This window comes from Teleopsis dalmanni, chromosome X, assembly GCF_002237135.1.
Source record: "Teleopsis dalmanni isolate 2A chromosome X, ASM223713v2, whole genome shotgun sequence".
NCBI lineage: Eukaryota > Metazoa > Arthropoda > Insecta > Diptera > Diopsidae > Teleopsis > Teleopsis dalmanni.
This window is the reverse complement of record NC_051848.1, coordinates 30762063-30781029: the sequence shown is the minus strand read 5'-3', so window position 1 is coordinate 30781029 and position 18967 is coordinate 30762063. Positions and strand designations below refer to the sequence as shown.

The 18967-nt window shown below is 26.5% G+C and overlaps 2 protein-coding genes across 3 annotated transcripts in view; one reads left to right on the top strand and one right to left on the bottom strand.

The window, feature by feature from the left end:
• The first annotated feature begins 2849 nt into the window (after positions 1–2849).
• On the top strand, positions 2850–12065 carry LOC119689486 (enolase). The gene is made up of 3 exons (XM_038104321.1): positions 2850–3529; positions 10172–10907; positions 10977–12065. The coding sequence occupies exons 1-3, from the start codon at positions 3399–3401 to the stop codon at positions 11559–11561; spliced, it is 1452 nt and encodes a 483-aa protein (XP_037960249.1). The 5' UTR covers positions 2850–3398; the 3' UTR covers positions 11562–12065.
• Positions 12066–13458: 1393 nt separating this feature from the next.
• LOC119688010 (serine/threonine-protein kinase grp) overlaps positions 13459–18967 on the bottom strand; it is a 38895-nt gene continuing 33386 nt past the window's right edge. For both annotated transcript variants that reach the window (XM_038102613.1, XM_038102614.1), the window contains exon 7: positions 13459–14235. In XM_038102613.1, the coding sequence (XP_037958541.1) occupies positions 13568–14235 (668 nt within the window). In that variant the 3' untranslated portion in view covers positions 13459–13567. The remainder of the gene's footprint in view (positions 14236–18967) is intronic.

Here is an 18967-nt window from a genome sequence, read left to right as displayed (position 1 = left end):
ATGAATATTGAAGAATTCCAATTATTTTCTGATAATAGTAAAAATAAGGTAAATTACTAGTCACACTATCATCCCTTAATGGTTTCTCCGTAGATATATTATATAAATATATAACATATAGTTATTAATAAATTTTATTAATTTTGAATGGATTAAAAATTATCTGCTATCGAACTAGTGTATTGATGGCTAAATATTTCTTGTTAAATATATGCATTTCTTATGATTGATTTCGATATGATGCTTTCCAACATTCTCCCATTCACCTCTAACTGAAACTTGAAGGTCATTTCTAAGAAAGCTTCTTAGTTTACAAACAAAATTTTTGGATTAAAAAGGGGAGTTGGATTTTTATTGATTGCAGGAAGATGCTTTATTAGCTTGATTTAAAAATAAATGTTATACCAACATAGCTAACAAATTGCTGATAACATTAATATAGTTAATAATTTCAATTCCTTATAAAATTGAATTATTGAAAAAAAAATATATCTACTAATTAATTATTTAATTACATCAATATATTATATAAGGAAAACTTTTCATTTTAATTCATTTTTGTTGAGAAAAAAAATTAGAACGAACGACAACCACCTAATCAATTCATTCTTCTACCAATATATTTATTAATTTTTTCACCTTTTATTTGACTTTGGTTCAGTCATTTATATATTTATTCTATATATCTATCCATCAATATAAATCAATAAATAATTATCATAACTCATTTGAGAGTCTTTGCTGTCATTGATATGTGCCTGATTATATAAATAATTATAAATGTTGTTTGCGATAGGCAAGTTTAAATTTGCTCTTGATCTGTCATGGTTGACAAATAACATAAATCAGCTGTTAATTCCAGGGTAATTAATTAATCTGGCAAAAGAACTAGAGTATTATAAAATAATTTCGAGTGTTATACACTTAAATGAAATCTCACGTCCATAAATTAATCTTAATTTGGTAATGGAAACGCAAATTTACAAAAAAAAAATAGAAATCATATTTTAATTTTGATTGATGTATTTATTATCAATATTTTCATATTCAATCATACATCTATTACACATACAATATATTTATTCATTAATTGTTCTATAGATATATCAACCTCTTCATTTATTGATCTATTTTTATAGTTGTTCAATTATCTATTGAGTGATTTATGTAAGTTTCGAGCATTCGTCTCTTTGCTTATTTAGTCTTTTATTCATTTATTATTCTTTTTTTTTAACATATGTGACTATACATCTGTATACCAATTAATCAAATCAATCTATTTATTTAATCATTATAAACATAACTTAAACAATTATGTTGAACACATTCGTTTTTCTTTCTATTATCGATAAACTTATCGATTCATTAATATCGTTTTTTAACTTATCGATTTATTGACAGCTTGATAAATATAAATTCAACTTCCGTATTTTTGTCTGTGTTCATTAATTTATTTTCCTTTGTGGTTAAAAGTATTTAATTAGTCCTTTTACTCATACAATATGTTTGAAGAGATCTCGGTACCCATTTCTTTTCATTAGGTGGAACGCTTTCTAAAGCCTTTCGTAGTTAGAAATGTTAAAGCTGTAGTTCAGCAAATGCATTTTAATAGCAGTACTTCTAAATTAATAACATTCGCTGGTTACTATATTCATTATCAATGGATAGTTTTGAAAATCGCCAGCTACTTATCCATTAACTACTATATCCATCGTAAAAACTAAACTTAATCGTGCATTGTACAATGCCAGACCGCAACCCTACAAAACTGTCGATTAGAAATGCATTGAGAAGATATTTCACCCATCAGCCCATGAAAGGCAGTTTCTCTATTCCCTTAATTAAGAAAAAACTGAAAAACGATAAGAGGGGAAATAGCAAATAATGAAGTAATTTGGTGACATATAAGTTGTATATAAGAAATAACTACTCTATACTAAATCTATCATAGTTTTATGATATTAGCCAAATAAATTTTAAAGACATAATATCAAAACGGTAAAGATAAATAACACTTGATACCGACATTAGCTGGGTTTGATTTTACAGAGAATTTTCAACTATTCAACATTTTTTATTATTAATAATCATAGGTGAGTTAAACCTTCTAGAACTAAATGCAAATAAAAACAAAACAATATAGATACATAGGTAGGTTGAACGAAGTACCGTGCTTAGATAATTTTACTGGTAGTTTTAGTTTCTTGTGGAACTACGAACGTATTTCAGGTTTAAAAAATTTTTTGACTGCCCCTATTGCTTTTCTTTACTAGTGCTAGCCAGCAATATTCACTGACTTACTCACTTAGTTCGCCTATAGAGGAATGACTGGTTCTTAGCGGTGTCCAGTAGTCTTCGCCAGCTACTGGAAGTGGGCACCACCTACGTCCTATACCGCGTTTTCAACCAGCCGATACGGAAACTAATACTTTTCTAGCTGGAGCATTGTTATTCATTTCTACTAGTCAGACTTAATATGTATTAACTATACTATTGCTTTTTGTTCATAACACATAAGATCTCTTTAGACACTATGAACCATTTTTTTTTCCTGATAATAAACATATTAATAATATCATCATAACAATAATGAATCACTGTTGAATTAATTTGTTGTAAGATCTGTCTTTTTTAGCCTAGAATTTTTGGTTCTCCACAGATCACAGATCCCTCCATTTTCAACTAGCAACTGACCTTTGCTATGACCAGCAACTAAGTGAACCAAAAAAAAAAGTAGTTTTCTGAATTTCAATAATAATTTTAATATTTTTCTATAAGGTGTCAATTTTTAAATATAAAATTATTTTTTTTATTTTATTATTACTTTTATATATTTTTTAACTACAGTTATCGGAAAAATTGCAAAGTACAAATATAAATGTGCAGTTTTAAACAAAAGCCGCAGCAGTATTTTACAAAAAAAACTTATTTTAATGAAAAGCTTTTTATTTGTAATAATATTGCCTATTCATTCGCTCAAGCAAATAAAAACGAAACATTTTTCTCGCTACAAAAGAAATATTTGTGGAATCCATGTATTGTTAAGTTTGGAATGCTTGTGCTTTCTGCCGGTTCACCTTGGCAGAAGGTCATTGCACATATGAAACTGCACCCCCACTAGCAATATTGATAATAACTACAACAACAACAACACCAACACACTACCTTTAACAAGCAAAGCAAGTAAAAAAGAAAAAAATAAATCACATAAATCCAGAAAAGATTTTGCCCTACCGGCAAAATCGCATACAAACTCAAAAATCAGTTCAACTGTGTGCTTGTTTTGCACAACACAATATCGTCTGTGTAGCGTGTTCCACATTTGGAGAATTGCCTATTGCAAAGCAAAGCAAAGCAAAGCGAAGCAAAGAAAACTTACAATCCACACGAGTCAAGGAATGTATTTAACAAATTCAGCAATATGTACTGCATGCAAATTGTCTTCGTCAGTCGTTTTACGGTTATCGTCGGTAAAAGTCGGTGCGGAGTCTCATAGTAAATTTCAATATCTCAATTTCAAACGCCTAAAGTAAGTGTTTGTGTGTTTGTGCTTAAAATGTTCTTACTAGAATATATACAGAAATTATTTAACCTATTTTTGGAGAATATAAAATGACATTTGCGATTACATTTTAATTGAACTTAAAAAAATTAAATCCACAAATTGTGTGCTAAAATAAATGCAGAATTTGTTGTAGTTGTAAAGTGACGTTAGATAACATTTTGGTTTTTCTGAAGAATTGCATTTATGCAAAATTCTAAGCACTTAAATAATTTACTGTTGTAGTATTGTTTACTTGATATTTAATGTTTAGTATAAAATATAATTTATTTAAATAATTTGTTTATTTAAATGTTTCAATTCAATTTTTTCTATAATTGTGTTTTGTCGTTTGGATTATTGAAATCCATTATTTCATGCGTTTCTGATTTGATTTCTTCATTCTACTTTTGACCTCTAATCAAGGCGTAGAGGTCATTCGTCAGAGTACATTGATGAGTAAAAAAAGTTAAAAATCTTGTAATCATCTTTTAAATATAAATTTAAAATATAAAATTACTTTATATTAATATTAAATAAACAAATGAAATTTACAATTTTTGCGGTCTAGAAATAAATTAAATTAATTAAAGTTTTTCACGATAATTTTTTTCAGTGTGCATCGCTCTGCGGTAGCACGTATCAAATTTATTTAGAATCAAGTGATTGCCGCTGACTATAGCATTTTTTTCGTTTTTTTTTTTATTTTTACACTGTAAAGTTGTTACTTTCTATGATTTTTAAATTAATAAGATTTTAATTTAATTAAATTTAAGTTTATATTTTTTTCATATCTAACTAAATATATATATATCATTAAAAAAGGGGGGAGTGTGTGTTTAAATGCTGTGATGTTTGTACTTTCACTTTCTTTTCTTGTGGTCTATAGCTCTATGAGGTCTGACTAACCTATTAGAACTCTTATTTTATTTATTTCACATATTTCACAAAAACTATAGTCACTTCTTAGCAGTTTTATTATTTTTAAATAATAATTTTAGAGTGAACGACCTAGAAGTCCAGTTCCTTATTCGTAGTTCTTCTATTTTACCTATCTATATGTAAGTTTTTGTTAGACCCAAAGTTAAAGAAATTTCGTAGATACCGTAAATTTCAATTTAAATTAAATAAATCACACCACCAACTTAGAGTTATTCTTCTACTAATTTCATCTACACATGTGATTATCTCAAACTTTTACTAAATCTAAAAAATCCTCTTTTGCTTTCCTTTTCATTCCAAATAAAGAAGGCCTTTATGTCTTATAATTTCAAGGGGTCTTACAGTCTTATTGGAGCTCTTATTTTGGGACGCCCAGTAATTTTATACACTTTAAATGATAATTTCAAAGTGCGATTCAAATGACCTCTTATTAGACTTAAAGATATTGAATTTTACTGGAATATATCTGAACTTGAGTTAAATAAATCGTTCCAACTACTTAGAAAAGTGAAAGTAATTTATTCTATTAATGATTATCTCAACCTTTTGCGGAGTGTATAGATTCCTTTTATTTTCTAAAAGTTTACGAGGTTCTACAATTCTGTTGAAGCTCTAATTTAAGTAATACTCACTCATTAAACAAAATTTGGAAACTTCCAGTAATTCCGTAATTAATTTTAATCATAATTTTAAAGTCTGTGATTTGTTGACCTTTGGTTACTTAACCTCTTATAAGAATGAAAAATATTGAATTTTACTAGATTATGAATTGAATAAATCGTTCCACTTACTTAGAAAAGTGAAAGTCATTCCTAAACTGATGTAATCTGAATGTATGATTATCTCAAACTATTATTGAATCTAAATTTCCTTTTATTTTCTTTACTTGTTTCATGTAGCTTTATTGACACTGACTATTTTATCTCATGTTATTGATGATCATTCATTAAACAAACTCAAAAGTCATCCTACTAATCTTTACATAATTAGTTCCATCAGTTGAGTGTTGAAATTCATTACAACGTAATCCATTTAACAATTCATTAGTTAGTTTATAGAATCTTGTATATAATTGTTAGTGCAGTTAATATATTATACTTATATATTATACTTATATATTATACTTATATATTATATATTATACTTAATATATTATACAAAAACACTTCTTAAAACAATGTTAAATTAGTACTAGAATTATGCATCTTTTATATAATAATCGCAGCATCGCTAATGAAGTCAAAACCGGATTGTATTTAAAACACTTTCAGTGTGAACAGCATTTGTTTCTGCAAATGCGAGAAACTCCAGGACGTAGACCCATTTTGTTCAAAAAAAATATTAATTTCACTATTATTAAATAATAACTAAATAATAATAATAACTAATAATATTAATAATAAACAGAAATGTTTGAACTTTTCGGTAAAAAATTGTAAGTTTCAGTTTCATACAGAATCGAATGTTAAGATTGGCTCTATTATAGAATTTTAATTGTTTTCAATTTAATTGAAATTAGAAAAGAAGTTGCAATAATATTAGAAACTGATTTGTATACATGTTTTATGTTTACTCCGAAAATGTTGTTTTTGAAACTTCAATTTAATTAAAAAAAACTATACATCTTATCAAAGATCGTATTAGTAATTAAAGATAATATATTTCTGGAATTTATGATCGTATTAGTAATTAAAGATAATATATTTCTGGAATTTATGTTCGGAGTAACTAGAATTTGCATAATATTGTAAAAATGTCACAACATTAGAAATGCCTTTATACTGAATTATGTATATTTTTTAATTAAAAATTTCTTTAAAAATGTTGATAATTCTCTTCGGAATTGTAACATTCTCCGAACTATGACATTCATTTAAAATTCAGTGGTAGCATTTTATAACGATTAACTTTTTTACGTCAGTTTACATAGTACATATTTATCCATTTTGATAAATAAAAAAGGGAATTATTTCAACTTTTATCATTTTGTATTATTTTCGGAGTACTACTTAACTAGCGATACTAGCTCAAAAATATGCTTTATTTAATATAATAAACAATTATTATTGAAAACAATTAATTCTGTGAAATCAGTAGACAAATTTTTTGTGAATATTTTCGGAGTTATTATCATTTCACAATGAAATGAAGAAATTACATATTATTTAGAAACAAATGACAATAATTTATTGAGTTTCATTACATAAGTACATACTCAGTACATTTTTTTATATTTAAATTTTTTGTCAACATATTTCTAAATTATTTTCGGAGTTGTAGAACTCTTACAATTGTGCCATTAAATTAGTTACGTTTGAAAAAAATGTTTACATATTACTAATTAGTATTTCACCATTAGGTAGTTTTATCTATTAATATAATAATAATTCTTGATATTTTAACATAGTTATACATATGAATTCGGAGTAATTGTTTAACTAGTAAAAATAAGTTGAGAATGAGTCACGATTTATTCATAATGCTTTTCACTACCTTTTGTTAATAAAAATTCAAAATAAAACTAAATGAAATAATGATTACTAGTAAATGAATTTAACGCTTTTAAATTAAAGAAACTATAAAAGAAAAGTATAATTAAAATATAAAAAATATAATTAAAATATAAAAATTATAATTAAAAAATAAAAAATATAATTAAAAAATAAATAGAAAATTAAGAGATAATTGAAAAATAAATTTAAAAACTAAAAAGAAAATTAAGAAATAAAAAGAAAAGTAAATAACAAAACTGGAAATTAAAAAATAAAAAGAAAATTAAAAAATAATTGAAGACATTTTCGCATTTTTTTTGTTAAAAGAAATCGAATCTCTCTTTGATAGTACAATTTTTTTATCTCTTCTTTCTGTTTTTTATTCTCCTCTTTTTTTTATTTTAACCCGAACAAAGTTATTGACAGGTCACCGTAAACTAAAATACAATCTATATGAAATTGGATTAAATAACTTTGAGTTACATAGCAGAACACGTATTATAGACAATAATAAATATGCTAGAGACACACCTTCTGAAGATTTTAAATTACCCACGGTATCTCCCTCTTTAAAAAAAAACCTCAAGCTTTTTGAAAGCTTAATCATGATTTCAGATGGTTTTGAACCTTTAATACTGTAACACAATGTGCCACAGACCCAAATATAGCCCATACAGACGACAAAATCGCTTTAGCTGTAAACTTTATGTATATATAGTTAATATACCAGTTTATAAATTTTTTTGTAATACAACAAATTTAAAAACAATATAATGAATACAGTTAAAATACTACTAGAATTAGAATACTAGAAATTCGATTGTAACCTAACCCATACTACTCCGAAAACATACCGAACCAACTGGATGCAGAATGAGAATCTGTAGCTCCACAAGTCAAGCTCAAATTAAAACTACAGGTTCAATTAAATAATTTAATAGTCTAGAACTTTTTGCAAACTAATAAGTATTAATTAGTACGAAAGTCCCTCTGGGATTAACCACCATCATCTCCAATCCACTTTCGTTTTCTAAAAAATTCTTCTCCCCTTTCACACTTCATTTTACCAAACCAATGTATATCCTAACCCATCGTTATTCATTTCATGTTATCTGCGTATAGATGCCCATGGGTTACCACAAGGACAACAACGCATAAGAGATCTGTTTAAGTTGTAGCACATATATAATATAACGTAAAACCATAGTATTACGTATATTGCTAATAGGCATACGTAATATATACAGCTCAGTTCTGAACTAGAAGTGCTAAAATAATTATTATATATTATATTCTCATTATCACATATGCATAATATCTCCCAACAAATACGTATATATGTCATAATCGACCACTTTTTAATTAACATTAAATAATGTTACGGTCAAAAAATGATTTCGTTTTTTTTATAAAAAAAATTTAATCTCTTATTTTGTCAAAAAAAAAAAAATTATTTTACATAATTTTTAAAAAATAAAATTTCTGATAACATTTAGAATTTGAGCTTAACCAATTTATTTTGATTGGCGAGATTAAATTATAAAGAAAAAATATAAATAAATTTATTTGTGACCAAACATGTGTACCACATAAAATAGCTTCCCTCTTGTGTATTGTGTGTCTTTCTTTTGTTTTTGCCTTGACAACGACCTTCAAACGTTGAATAATCTTGTCCAATTTGACATTTGTGTGTGACGTATACCACAGACCACAGACATAACATACACTTCAACGCCCCGGCGCACCCGTACACATTTACGATATCGTTGATTGATTCTTTTGTATTGCTTCACTCACCATATGGTATTTCATCCTTTCCTTAAATACCGGCAATTATAGTAATGTCTTAAGCATTTATTGTACTGATAATACTCATTAATTATTATTTATTGGACAGATAATATCACGTGTATTATTAAGTTTGCAGAACATTGTGTGTGTGTGATTACAGGTGCTTATCGGGAATATGTACGAGTGTTTTCTCTATGTTGGATATCAATTGAGGTTTTATACGGATGAACAAACCCTTAGAAAATGTAATGCTTTAGAAGCTATTAGATATTAAGGGTTTTTTGGAATGAATAACCCCATTGGTGTTCAGTGAATTTTTACATAAATATTGTTTTTATGAAAATCTTATATAAATTATACTTAAAAGTTTATCCACAAACCGAATATCTGAATATCCCTATTTAAAATAAATTAAAATTAATTACTTTAACAACAAAAATTTTACTGCACATTTTTCTTTGTGCTCAAATCTCCAGTTTTTGAAACTTTGTCATTGATACTCTTCATATAACCATATAATAGTTACAATATCGTGCCTTCAGTATATTGTTTGTTGATATCTGCACTAGTTAAGGTCAACTTTGGACTAACCATATAACTATTTCAGATAGTATCAAATATCGTAAATCTAGCTTACATTCAGTCTGAACAGTATCGGAGAAGAGTTATTTTATTGACATGCACTTAATATATTTAAGTAATACTTTAGATAAAAATAATGAATTAATTTTTTAAGCAAAAGAGAATAATTATTACATTACTATTACATTACATTAGTATCAGAAACTTACGGGACTAACAGAATTTCATAACAATGACTTATTCGATAATGTATTTCAAAAAAAAAAAAAGCAAATCTCCAGACGCTACATTAATTGTCATGGGGTATCCGATACTTCTTGGATTTAACGTTTATTAAAAATGAAAATTTTGTACACGGATTTGTATGTATATGGTATTAAAAAAAAAAGCGTTTTCAAAAAAAAAAATCCTAACAGTTTTTTTTATTGTTTTAAATACCCATGTTCCTCTATATACGGCAACCCTTTTGACCCATTATCAATAGGCCTAAGTGGATTCCCTAGGGATTCCCTTGCTATAAGTGCTTCAGACAAACAATAAATCTTGGCAAATGACAAGATATTGTTGTAACCCGCTAGGATCTAGATCGCTGATATCGTGAAACCCATGATGAAGATGATCATGGGTCATGGGTGAGAATGTGAATAAGTAATGGTTGAATTGTCTTTTCTCATTCATAATAGATATATGTCCAAATAATGTGTTATTTAAGTATTTTTTTAAATATAATTAAATTTAATATAGTGATTTTAACTTTAAAATTAAATTTAATATAATAAAATTTAATTATTAATAAATAAAATTTTTTTAATTTTTTTTTTAGTTCTAATTGTGAAAACAATATGCCAATCAAGTCAATCTTAGCTCGTCAAATCTTCGATTCTCGTGGTAATCCCACAGTTGAAGTAGATCTAACCACCGAGTTGGGTCTTTTCCGTGCTGCCGTACCATCTGGTGCATCAACAGGCGTCCATGAAGCCTTGGAATTGCGTGACAATGAGAAGAACAACTATCATGGCAAGGGTGTACGCAAAGCTGTTGAACATATCAACAACACACTTGCACCTGAATTGTTGAAGGCCAACTTGGAAGTCACCGACCAAGAGGGTATTGATAATTTCATGATCAAACTCGATGGCACTGAGAACAAGTCCAAATTCGGCGCTAACGCTATCTTGGGTATTTCATTGGCTGTCTGCAAAGCTGGTGCCGCTAAGAAGAACGTACCATTGTACAAGCATATTGCTGATTTGGCTGGCAATAAGGATATTATTTTGCCTGTACCAGCCTTCAATGTAATCAACGGTGGTAGCCATGCTGGTAACAAGTTGGCCATGCAGGAATTCATGATTTTGCCAACTGGCGCATCAAGCTTCACTGAAGCCATGAAAATTGGTTCTGAAGTCTATCATCACTTGAAGAAAGTTATTAAGGATAAATTCGGTTTGGATGCTACTGCTGTCGGTGATGAAGGTGGTTTCGCACCCAACATCCAATCTAATAAGGAAGCCTTGTGCCTTATTCAAGATGCTATTGCTAAAGGTGGTTTCACTGGCAAGGTAATATAATTAGTGGCTTTAATAATTTTGATTTTTATTTCATATAAATTAATTTATTTTATTGCTTAGGTTGAAATTGGTATGGATGTAGCTGCTTCTGAATTCCATAAAGATGGTGCTTACGATTTGGATTTCAAGAATCCCAACAGCGACAAATCACAATGGCTCTCTCCCGAAAAATTGACCAACTTATATCAGGAATTCGTTAAGGACTTCCCAATTGTTTCCATTGAGGATCCCTTCGATCAAGATCATTGGGATGCCTGGACCAATATGACTGCCAATACACCCATACAAATTGTTGGTGATGATTTGACTGTTACCAATCCCAAACGTATTGCAACTGCTGTTGAGAAGAAAGCTTGCAATTGTCTTTTGTTGAAAGTCAACCAAATTGGTACCGTTACTGAATCCATCAAGGCACATTTGCTTGCCAAGAGCAACGGCTGGGGCACTATGGTCTCCCATCGTTCTGGTGAAACTGAAGATACTTTCATTGCTGATTTGGTTGTTGGTTTGTCAACTGGCCAAATTAAGACTGGCGCCCCATGCCGTTCAGAGCGTTTGGCCAAATACAATCAAATCCTTCGCATCGAAGAGGAATTAGGTGCCGGTGCCAAATATGCTGGCAAATCTTTCAGAAAACCACAATAAGCAGTGCAAACCATCTTGCATCTTGTATCTAGCTTATGCACAACAGAAGTGGACATACCAAGAACACTCACAGTCTTATCTGTTATTTAATTCCAGCTATAAAAATCATTGAATTCTTTTTTTATAATTATTTTTAATTTAAATTATTTTCGCAAATCTATTTTGTGAGTAGCACAAAATTAAAAATTATAAGACACACACAAACACAAATAAATTGATTTTAAACCATTCAATTTGTTATCGCTTCAAACGTTCTATTTAAACATTATAATTAATTAATTAAAGGAAGACATTAAATTATTGAAATCTTATTAATTACTCATTAAAGTATATCAAGGCGTAGTTGTTGTAAACCTAATCAGATACACAAACGTTAATTGTTAGAGTTAAGTGCAAACTGCGTCGTTGCAGATTGCAAATACTGTTGACAGATTTTCAATTTAATATAATAATGTTACTTGATGTATTTAAAAACTAAAATAAAACTTAAAACAAAAACAATAATATTTAGCCTTATTTGTTAAATTTGGTGGTAGTTTTATTTTAAAAGTAAGTATTAATTTATTGTTTATATATATACGAAATTATTAGCATTGATATATGTTTGGCTATAGCTATAAATATTAAAAACAAAATTTTTTTTTCTTAATAAAGTTTTTAAATTTGAATTTTAGTATTTTTTATCTATTTGTTTTTAATATTTTTTTTATATATTTATTTTTAATATTTTTTTTATATTTATTTTTAATATTTTTTTTATCTATTTATTTTAATATTTTTTTTATATATTTATTTTTAATATTTTTTTTATATATTTATTTTAATATTTTTTTATATATTTATTTTTAATATTTTTTTTATATATTTATTTTTATTTTTTTTATATATTTATTTTTAATATTTTTTTATATATTTATTTTTAATATTTTTTTATATATTTATTTTTAATATTTTTTTTGTAATTTAATAATAATTTTGTTTTTTTTGTTTGTTTTTTATTATATTTTTTTTGTATACTTATTTTTAATATTTTTTTTTTTGTATATTTATTTTTAATATTTTTTTTTGTATACTTATTTTTAATTTTTTTTTTATATATTTATTTTTAAAATTTTTTTTATTTCATATATTTATTTTTAATATATTTTATTTTGTATATTTATTTTTAATATTTTTTTTTTGTGTATTTATTTTTAATATTTTTTTATATATTTATTTTTAAATTTTTTTTCTTTCATATATTTATTTTTAATACTTTTTTTTTGTATACTTATTTTTAATATTTTTTTTTTTTGTATATTTATTTTTAAAATTTTTTTTTAGAACACATATTACTTCAAATAAATTGTACGAGTAAAGTTTGTGTAGCATTTTCAAATTTTTACAGGGATATTACGCTCCTTCAGTTGCTCTCATTTACCCGAAAATTTGCTGGTGGAACGCACTTGTGTATACACAGTGTTATGCAAAGTTACTACGAGTAGCTCATGGAACAGACCTAATATATATTCCATGTAGAATATCATCTGTCTGGAGTTCACCATTTCATTCATTTACTGCTATGCGGTGAGCTGGAAGGTGTTTTTCTATTTAGTTTTGTAAAGATTTTTGAGAACGATTTCGATGACGAAAGTAATAATATGAAAAATATTAACTAAACTTCATAATTAATTCTACAATAATAACAAAATTGTTTATGATTTTTTAATTTTTTATTTTATTTTGATTTTTTTTTATATATTATGATATACATAACAAACATCAATAAATGTTTACATGGATTTTACTGAACATAGAATATCAATTTGTAATTTGTTCACTAATTTATTAAACAACTATTTGTCTGCAGAAAAGACAATTAAATAAATATTTTTTATCCAAAGATAAAAGCTTTTAGTTTTTGTTTTTTATTTTTTATAAATTAAGCGTTTAAAAGTAATTTAAAACAATAAATAAGTTTAAGTTTTAAAACTGCAACTACTGCAGTTTGACGTTAAAATTAATTTTTAAGGCACAGTATTTGTTGCAATAGCGATAGGCCAGGTAGTCGGACCCTTCAATACAATTTCCTCCAAATATTGTTTAATTTTAATAAATCGACGCTTAAATTCTAAACCACAGCCTTTAGACAATCGGAAATCTATTAAAATTTTACCATCCATTTCAATAATATGCGCTTTAAATACTAAACGCAATTTACGACGATCAATTGTCGCTATAGTCACAAAGCTATCATCAGACAATTTCCATGTATAACCCAAACGTTCGATCACAGCCGATAGTTGCTTCACAGTTTCATCTCGGCGTGTTGTGACAAAGAAACGTGTCATACGACGTACCAAACGTTGGAATGCATTTTGCGAGACTGTTTGTGTTTGATTCATTTGTGTGCATAGCAAGAGATCATCCAACAGAGCAGGTTGCGAGAAGGAAAATCCGAGACGAGCTTCTTTTGCGAATGTGTTATTATTATCACTGCCATTTTCCATTTTGGGTGCGTCATCGAAATCTGGCTTTATTATTGGCATCGGTTGAGAACAATAGTTACGTGTAATCGAATCATCCAGATTTTGACTACTCAAACGGCGATTACTGAAATGTTGACGCATACGTTTGGCTTTTGGAGAGCGTATTTCAAGTGCAGCAGTTGAATCAACGAGATCATGTGAACGATCTATATTAAAAAAATAATAAAAAAATTTTAATTTATTATATATATATTATTTCAATTTTACTATAAACCATATAAATAATAAATATAAAATTTATTTAAATAAATGAAATACGTAAATATGTCTTAATTATATTTTTAAATTGTACTAGATATGTTATAAATTTTGATAATATCGTAATTACGTATATATTATTGATTCCTTTTTGGGTTAGATTACCATTCGTGTTAGAGCATGGGGTAAAAATTACATATATATATATATATACATAGATAATTTATCCATATATTTATGATAATATAAACTTTTAATTACATATTTATTTTAGTAGATATATAGACGTTTAAGTAAATAAATTTTTTTCATTTTAGTATATTTTTTTATTCTTTTAAACTATGTTAACAATTTTATTAAACACTATAACTTTTTAACTTCAATTCTGATTTGTAGTAAATAAATTTTACGTTGTATTATATATATAAAAGGTTATCCAATCCAATTCGCGTTCGTGATTTGGCAGCACTGCTTTACTAGCATTGTCATCCAAAAATTATGTTTGATGTTTAAAATTATATAATATGTACCGTTTAGCAACCGCTGAACGTGTTAAAAGTATATAAACTTAATACAGAAATGATTTTCTTTTTAGTAGACACATTTCATAATAAATTTTCTTTTAAGGTGAGGCTTATTTAACGCTTCTTGGATATGTCAGGACTTTGTAAGTAAGATAGTGAAAATCCACAAAATTATATATATGTACCATTTAGCAACCGCTGAACGTGTTAAAAGTATACACAGTGAAAATCCACAAGTAACTATCAATAGACCATTGCTTTCACTAAAAGCTATCGAATTATATAGCATTTAGTCTGCAGATGTGATAGGCAAATACCACTTTAAAAATTACGCGATAGCAATACTCATAAGATAATTATAGGTTATTATGGCAGTTATGTGCCAAGAAATCATCGATGTTGCCATGGGATCGTCGATGGAGGACATTTAAATATATTGAAATAAAAATTTGCTAGACATAAGTGTGTTTTATTCAAGTTTACTTTCAGAAACATAAAAAAGATAACTCTGTATATTAAGAAATCAATTGAAATGAAGGAATTTATTGATTTTTAATTAAATATATATTTTCGTTTTTAATTTTTTTACATAATTTTTCTTTTTTTTAAATACTCATATTAACTCAGCGAGTATTTATTGTATATATGTAATTAAACTCTGTATTTGTTAATATTTATTTACAATATATTTTTTTATACTATATTTTTATTTTATTTTTAATTGTTATAATTTTTAAAAGAACCGCATTTATTAACATTATTTTAAGAGGGTAAATTTATCACTACATATTTTTTTTTTTTTGAATTAAGCATCAATAAACGACACAATATTTTGCAGTAGAATAAGAGTTTCATACAATTTTAATCACTTCCTCATATCAAATTTTGTTTATTTTTAGGTTATGCGTTCCCCATAAACACATATCTAATATGTGATTTTTTATATAATATTTTTTATTGATATATTTTTTGATTTATATTGATGATATATTGATTTTCGCAATCAACTTCATAGTTAAGCCCCTTGTGTATATATTTTGATAGCTGATATAACAAGATTTGATAGCGAAAAAGTTTATTTGATTTAGACCAACCAAGTTTCTAAAAATACCTATGCTTCAATTTTGAAGAAGCACTCTGTTCTGGAAATTTATTAATTGATACTAACTGTCAAATAATAACTTATGAGATCACTGAGTGATAAAATTTATAAAATAAAATCAATTATGATCAGATAGTAAGACACCTCTTGATTTATTCTCAAAAGTCGATTTTTGGATCTAATAAGTCTTACAGAAAAAAGTTAGTTTTCGAATAATCAATTGAATATGTATGAAAGCTGGTGAGCTGGTGATTCAAAGTTTCGAACTCGAGTAGTTCGAGTTCGTTTGGATCAAATAGTTTAATGTTCGAAAATATTGAAACTGTTCGAAAAGGTAATTGTTTCGAAGACCAAATTTGCTTTATATTTAATTTGATTTTCATTTCGTATTACCCAAATGCGTACAACAGAAAATTAATTATTTGTAAGATCTTTGTATAATAATAATTTGTATTTATATATAAACTTATATGATGGCTTCATTTACCAGTGCTAATAATAAACGTTTCTGAAATACTTTACATCCGGTCAATTCACTTTCTATGATATCAGAAAACTTAAATTTTATGACAAAAGCTGGAACAGCTTTTAGTGTTTGGGTATTATTAAATATTAGCTGCATTAGCTATGAATGCAGCCCGATCTAAATGGTGTTTGAGTAAGTTAAGCATAATGTTGAGTAAATATATGTAAATATACTCATCTACCACCATAATAATGTGGTGGTTTAGATGGGTGTATGCGGGACGCCGGTTGGACGGGACTTTTTAAGACTTGGGGGCTAAGATTTACTCAACTATTACTCAATTATTATTACACTGTTGGTTTTTGTTAAATAAAAAATTTTTTATTATGTTTCAGTATAAAAATATAATTTTAATATCTCGTCAATTATAAATGAGCTTTAATTTTAAATGATTTCAAATTTTTCTTTTTATTTATTTTATATATAAATATTTTTATATACATTTTTTTGATATAAAATTTAAAATTAATTAATTAAAATAAAATGAACTTAAATAAATGCAAATATAAAGCAAAACCATTTGGTTTTTGGTGATAAAGCTGTATGGATTTCAATAAACCACCATACAGCTAAAATCACCAAAGACAAAATAATATGCAAAATAATAAGTTAAATCAAAATAAAATATAACACAAATAAATCTAAATAAATACGAAAATAGCAATAAATTGAAAAACACAGAAGAAAACAGTGTGGCGGCGTGTAAAATTATAAAATAAATATTTAAGATGATGTCAAATGTATGATATATGAATGAAGGAAGTATATAGGAAATGCATTACTCATTTAATTTGGACGCATAATTTTTTAGTATGATTTTTTTGTTATGTAGATTTTTGTCACATTTAATGAATTTCTTTCATTTTTTTAATTTTTGCTGTTTTGTTACACATATATCAATTAGATAATTAGAGATACATAGATTAAGATGAATGTTAGTGAACTAATACAGCATCTTCAATGCTTTGGTAATCTAGCTTTATGAAGTAAGATAGTCTATCATACAGCTAAAGCGCCAAAGCGATGAAAATCCGCAGTTACAGAAGAAAAAACATAAAACAAATATTTATATATATATATATGTATATATATATTTATTATATCAATACATATATTTTATCGATATATATGAATTTATATATATATGTATTTGATTTGCAGTGACTAGTAAAACAATTCACACACAAGAAGATTTTGACACGGTTAACAAATCGTAAATGAGTTTTTTTTTTATATATATTTTAATGTTATATATACCGTCATATACCATATACCTTTTCTTATTATAGCTTATATGTTAATTCTATAAGGTTTATACAATTACAAACAGTAAATGGTTAAATGATAAATAAAACAACAAAATTAACATATACTACCAAATGCCAAAACCATATTAATAATTATTAAAAATTAATTGTACATCACAAACAATATATTGAACGATTTATTTAAAATTTTGAAAACGATATATTTAGTATATTTTTTTATTTAACAATATAAAAAAGGTAAGTTATAAAATAAAATTTTTTTTATTATTTCCACACATTGAAATATTGATAATTCTTAACCGAGCTGGAAACTCGTTGTCAGAATTATGTTTCTAAATGAAATGGATGAAGAATAGAATCGAAAATCACAGAGGCTATTTAAAATGCGAAGAAATGATATCATAATCTTTATAGGTATCAGCGGAGAGTACTGTCTAATGTTGTTGCTGTTGTTACTTTCAATGTCCTGTAGAAACATGAAAGTATTTTATGACAAAATCATATGAGAGGTTGGGGTTTATGGCAAGGGAAGAGGAGTCAAAGATTATGTGAAATGTTGAAGGAATGAAGTTGTTGGTATGAATTTAAATTAGTCTAGATTAAGGCGGAAATTGTCTAGTAGACAGACACGCCGCAACAATGTATATCATATCTGATAAACACTGACAAAAGAGCAGTAATAAAAAAAAAAAATAAGAAAAATAAAAGAAATGGACAACTTTATGTTATAAGTGACTACGAAATCTCTACGAAGTCTACTACAATTTATTATATATATAAAATTGTTTGACGCTGAATGTTATATGGGTCTTACTAGACCCATGACGATTAATGATCAAATTAACCTCTGTAGTACATGTCATGTAATTGTGTACAGATCTAGTGAAAAAATAGATCTATAAATGTTTTTTTTATTTATAATATAATATATAATATTTTTCTAGTAATTCGATTATATAAATTCATACTTTTCCTTCTATAAAATTTTCAAGAATTTCTTTAGAATTTTTTATTAAGTTAAAATGTGACTAAAATGAGTATACAAATTCATATCCTATTCTCTCCCTCTGCAACTTTTCTATATTATTATTTGGTAATTTTATCTTGGTATTTTTGTCATGCCCATCTTAACGATGTTATGGAAAATTGAGGGTTTGTCAAAAATAAATTCATTAGTTTTTTTGTCTCAACTATTAGTATAAGCAAGAGTATATTGGTTTCAGAAGTGACTGAATCTGTTGAAATTTCTCGTACAAACAA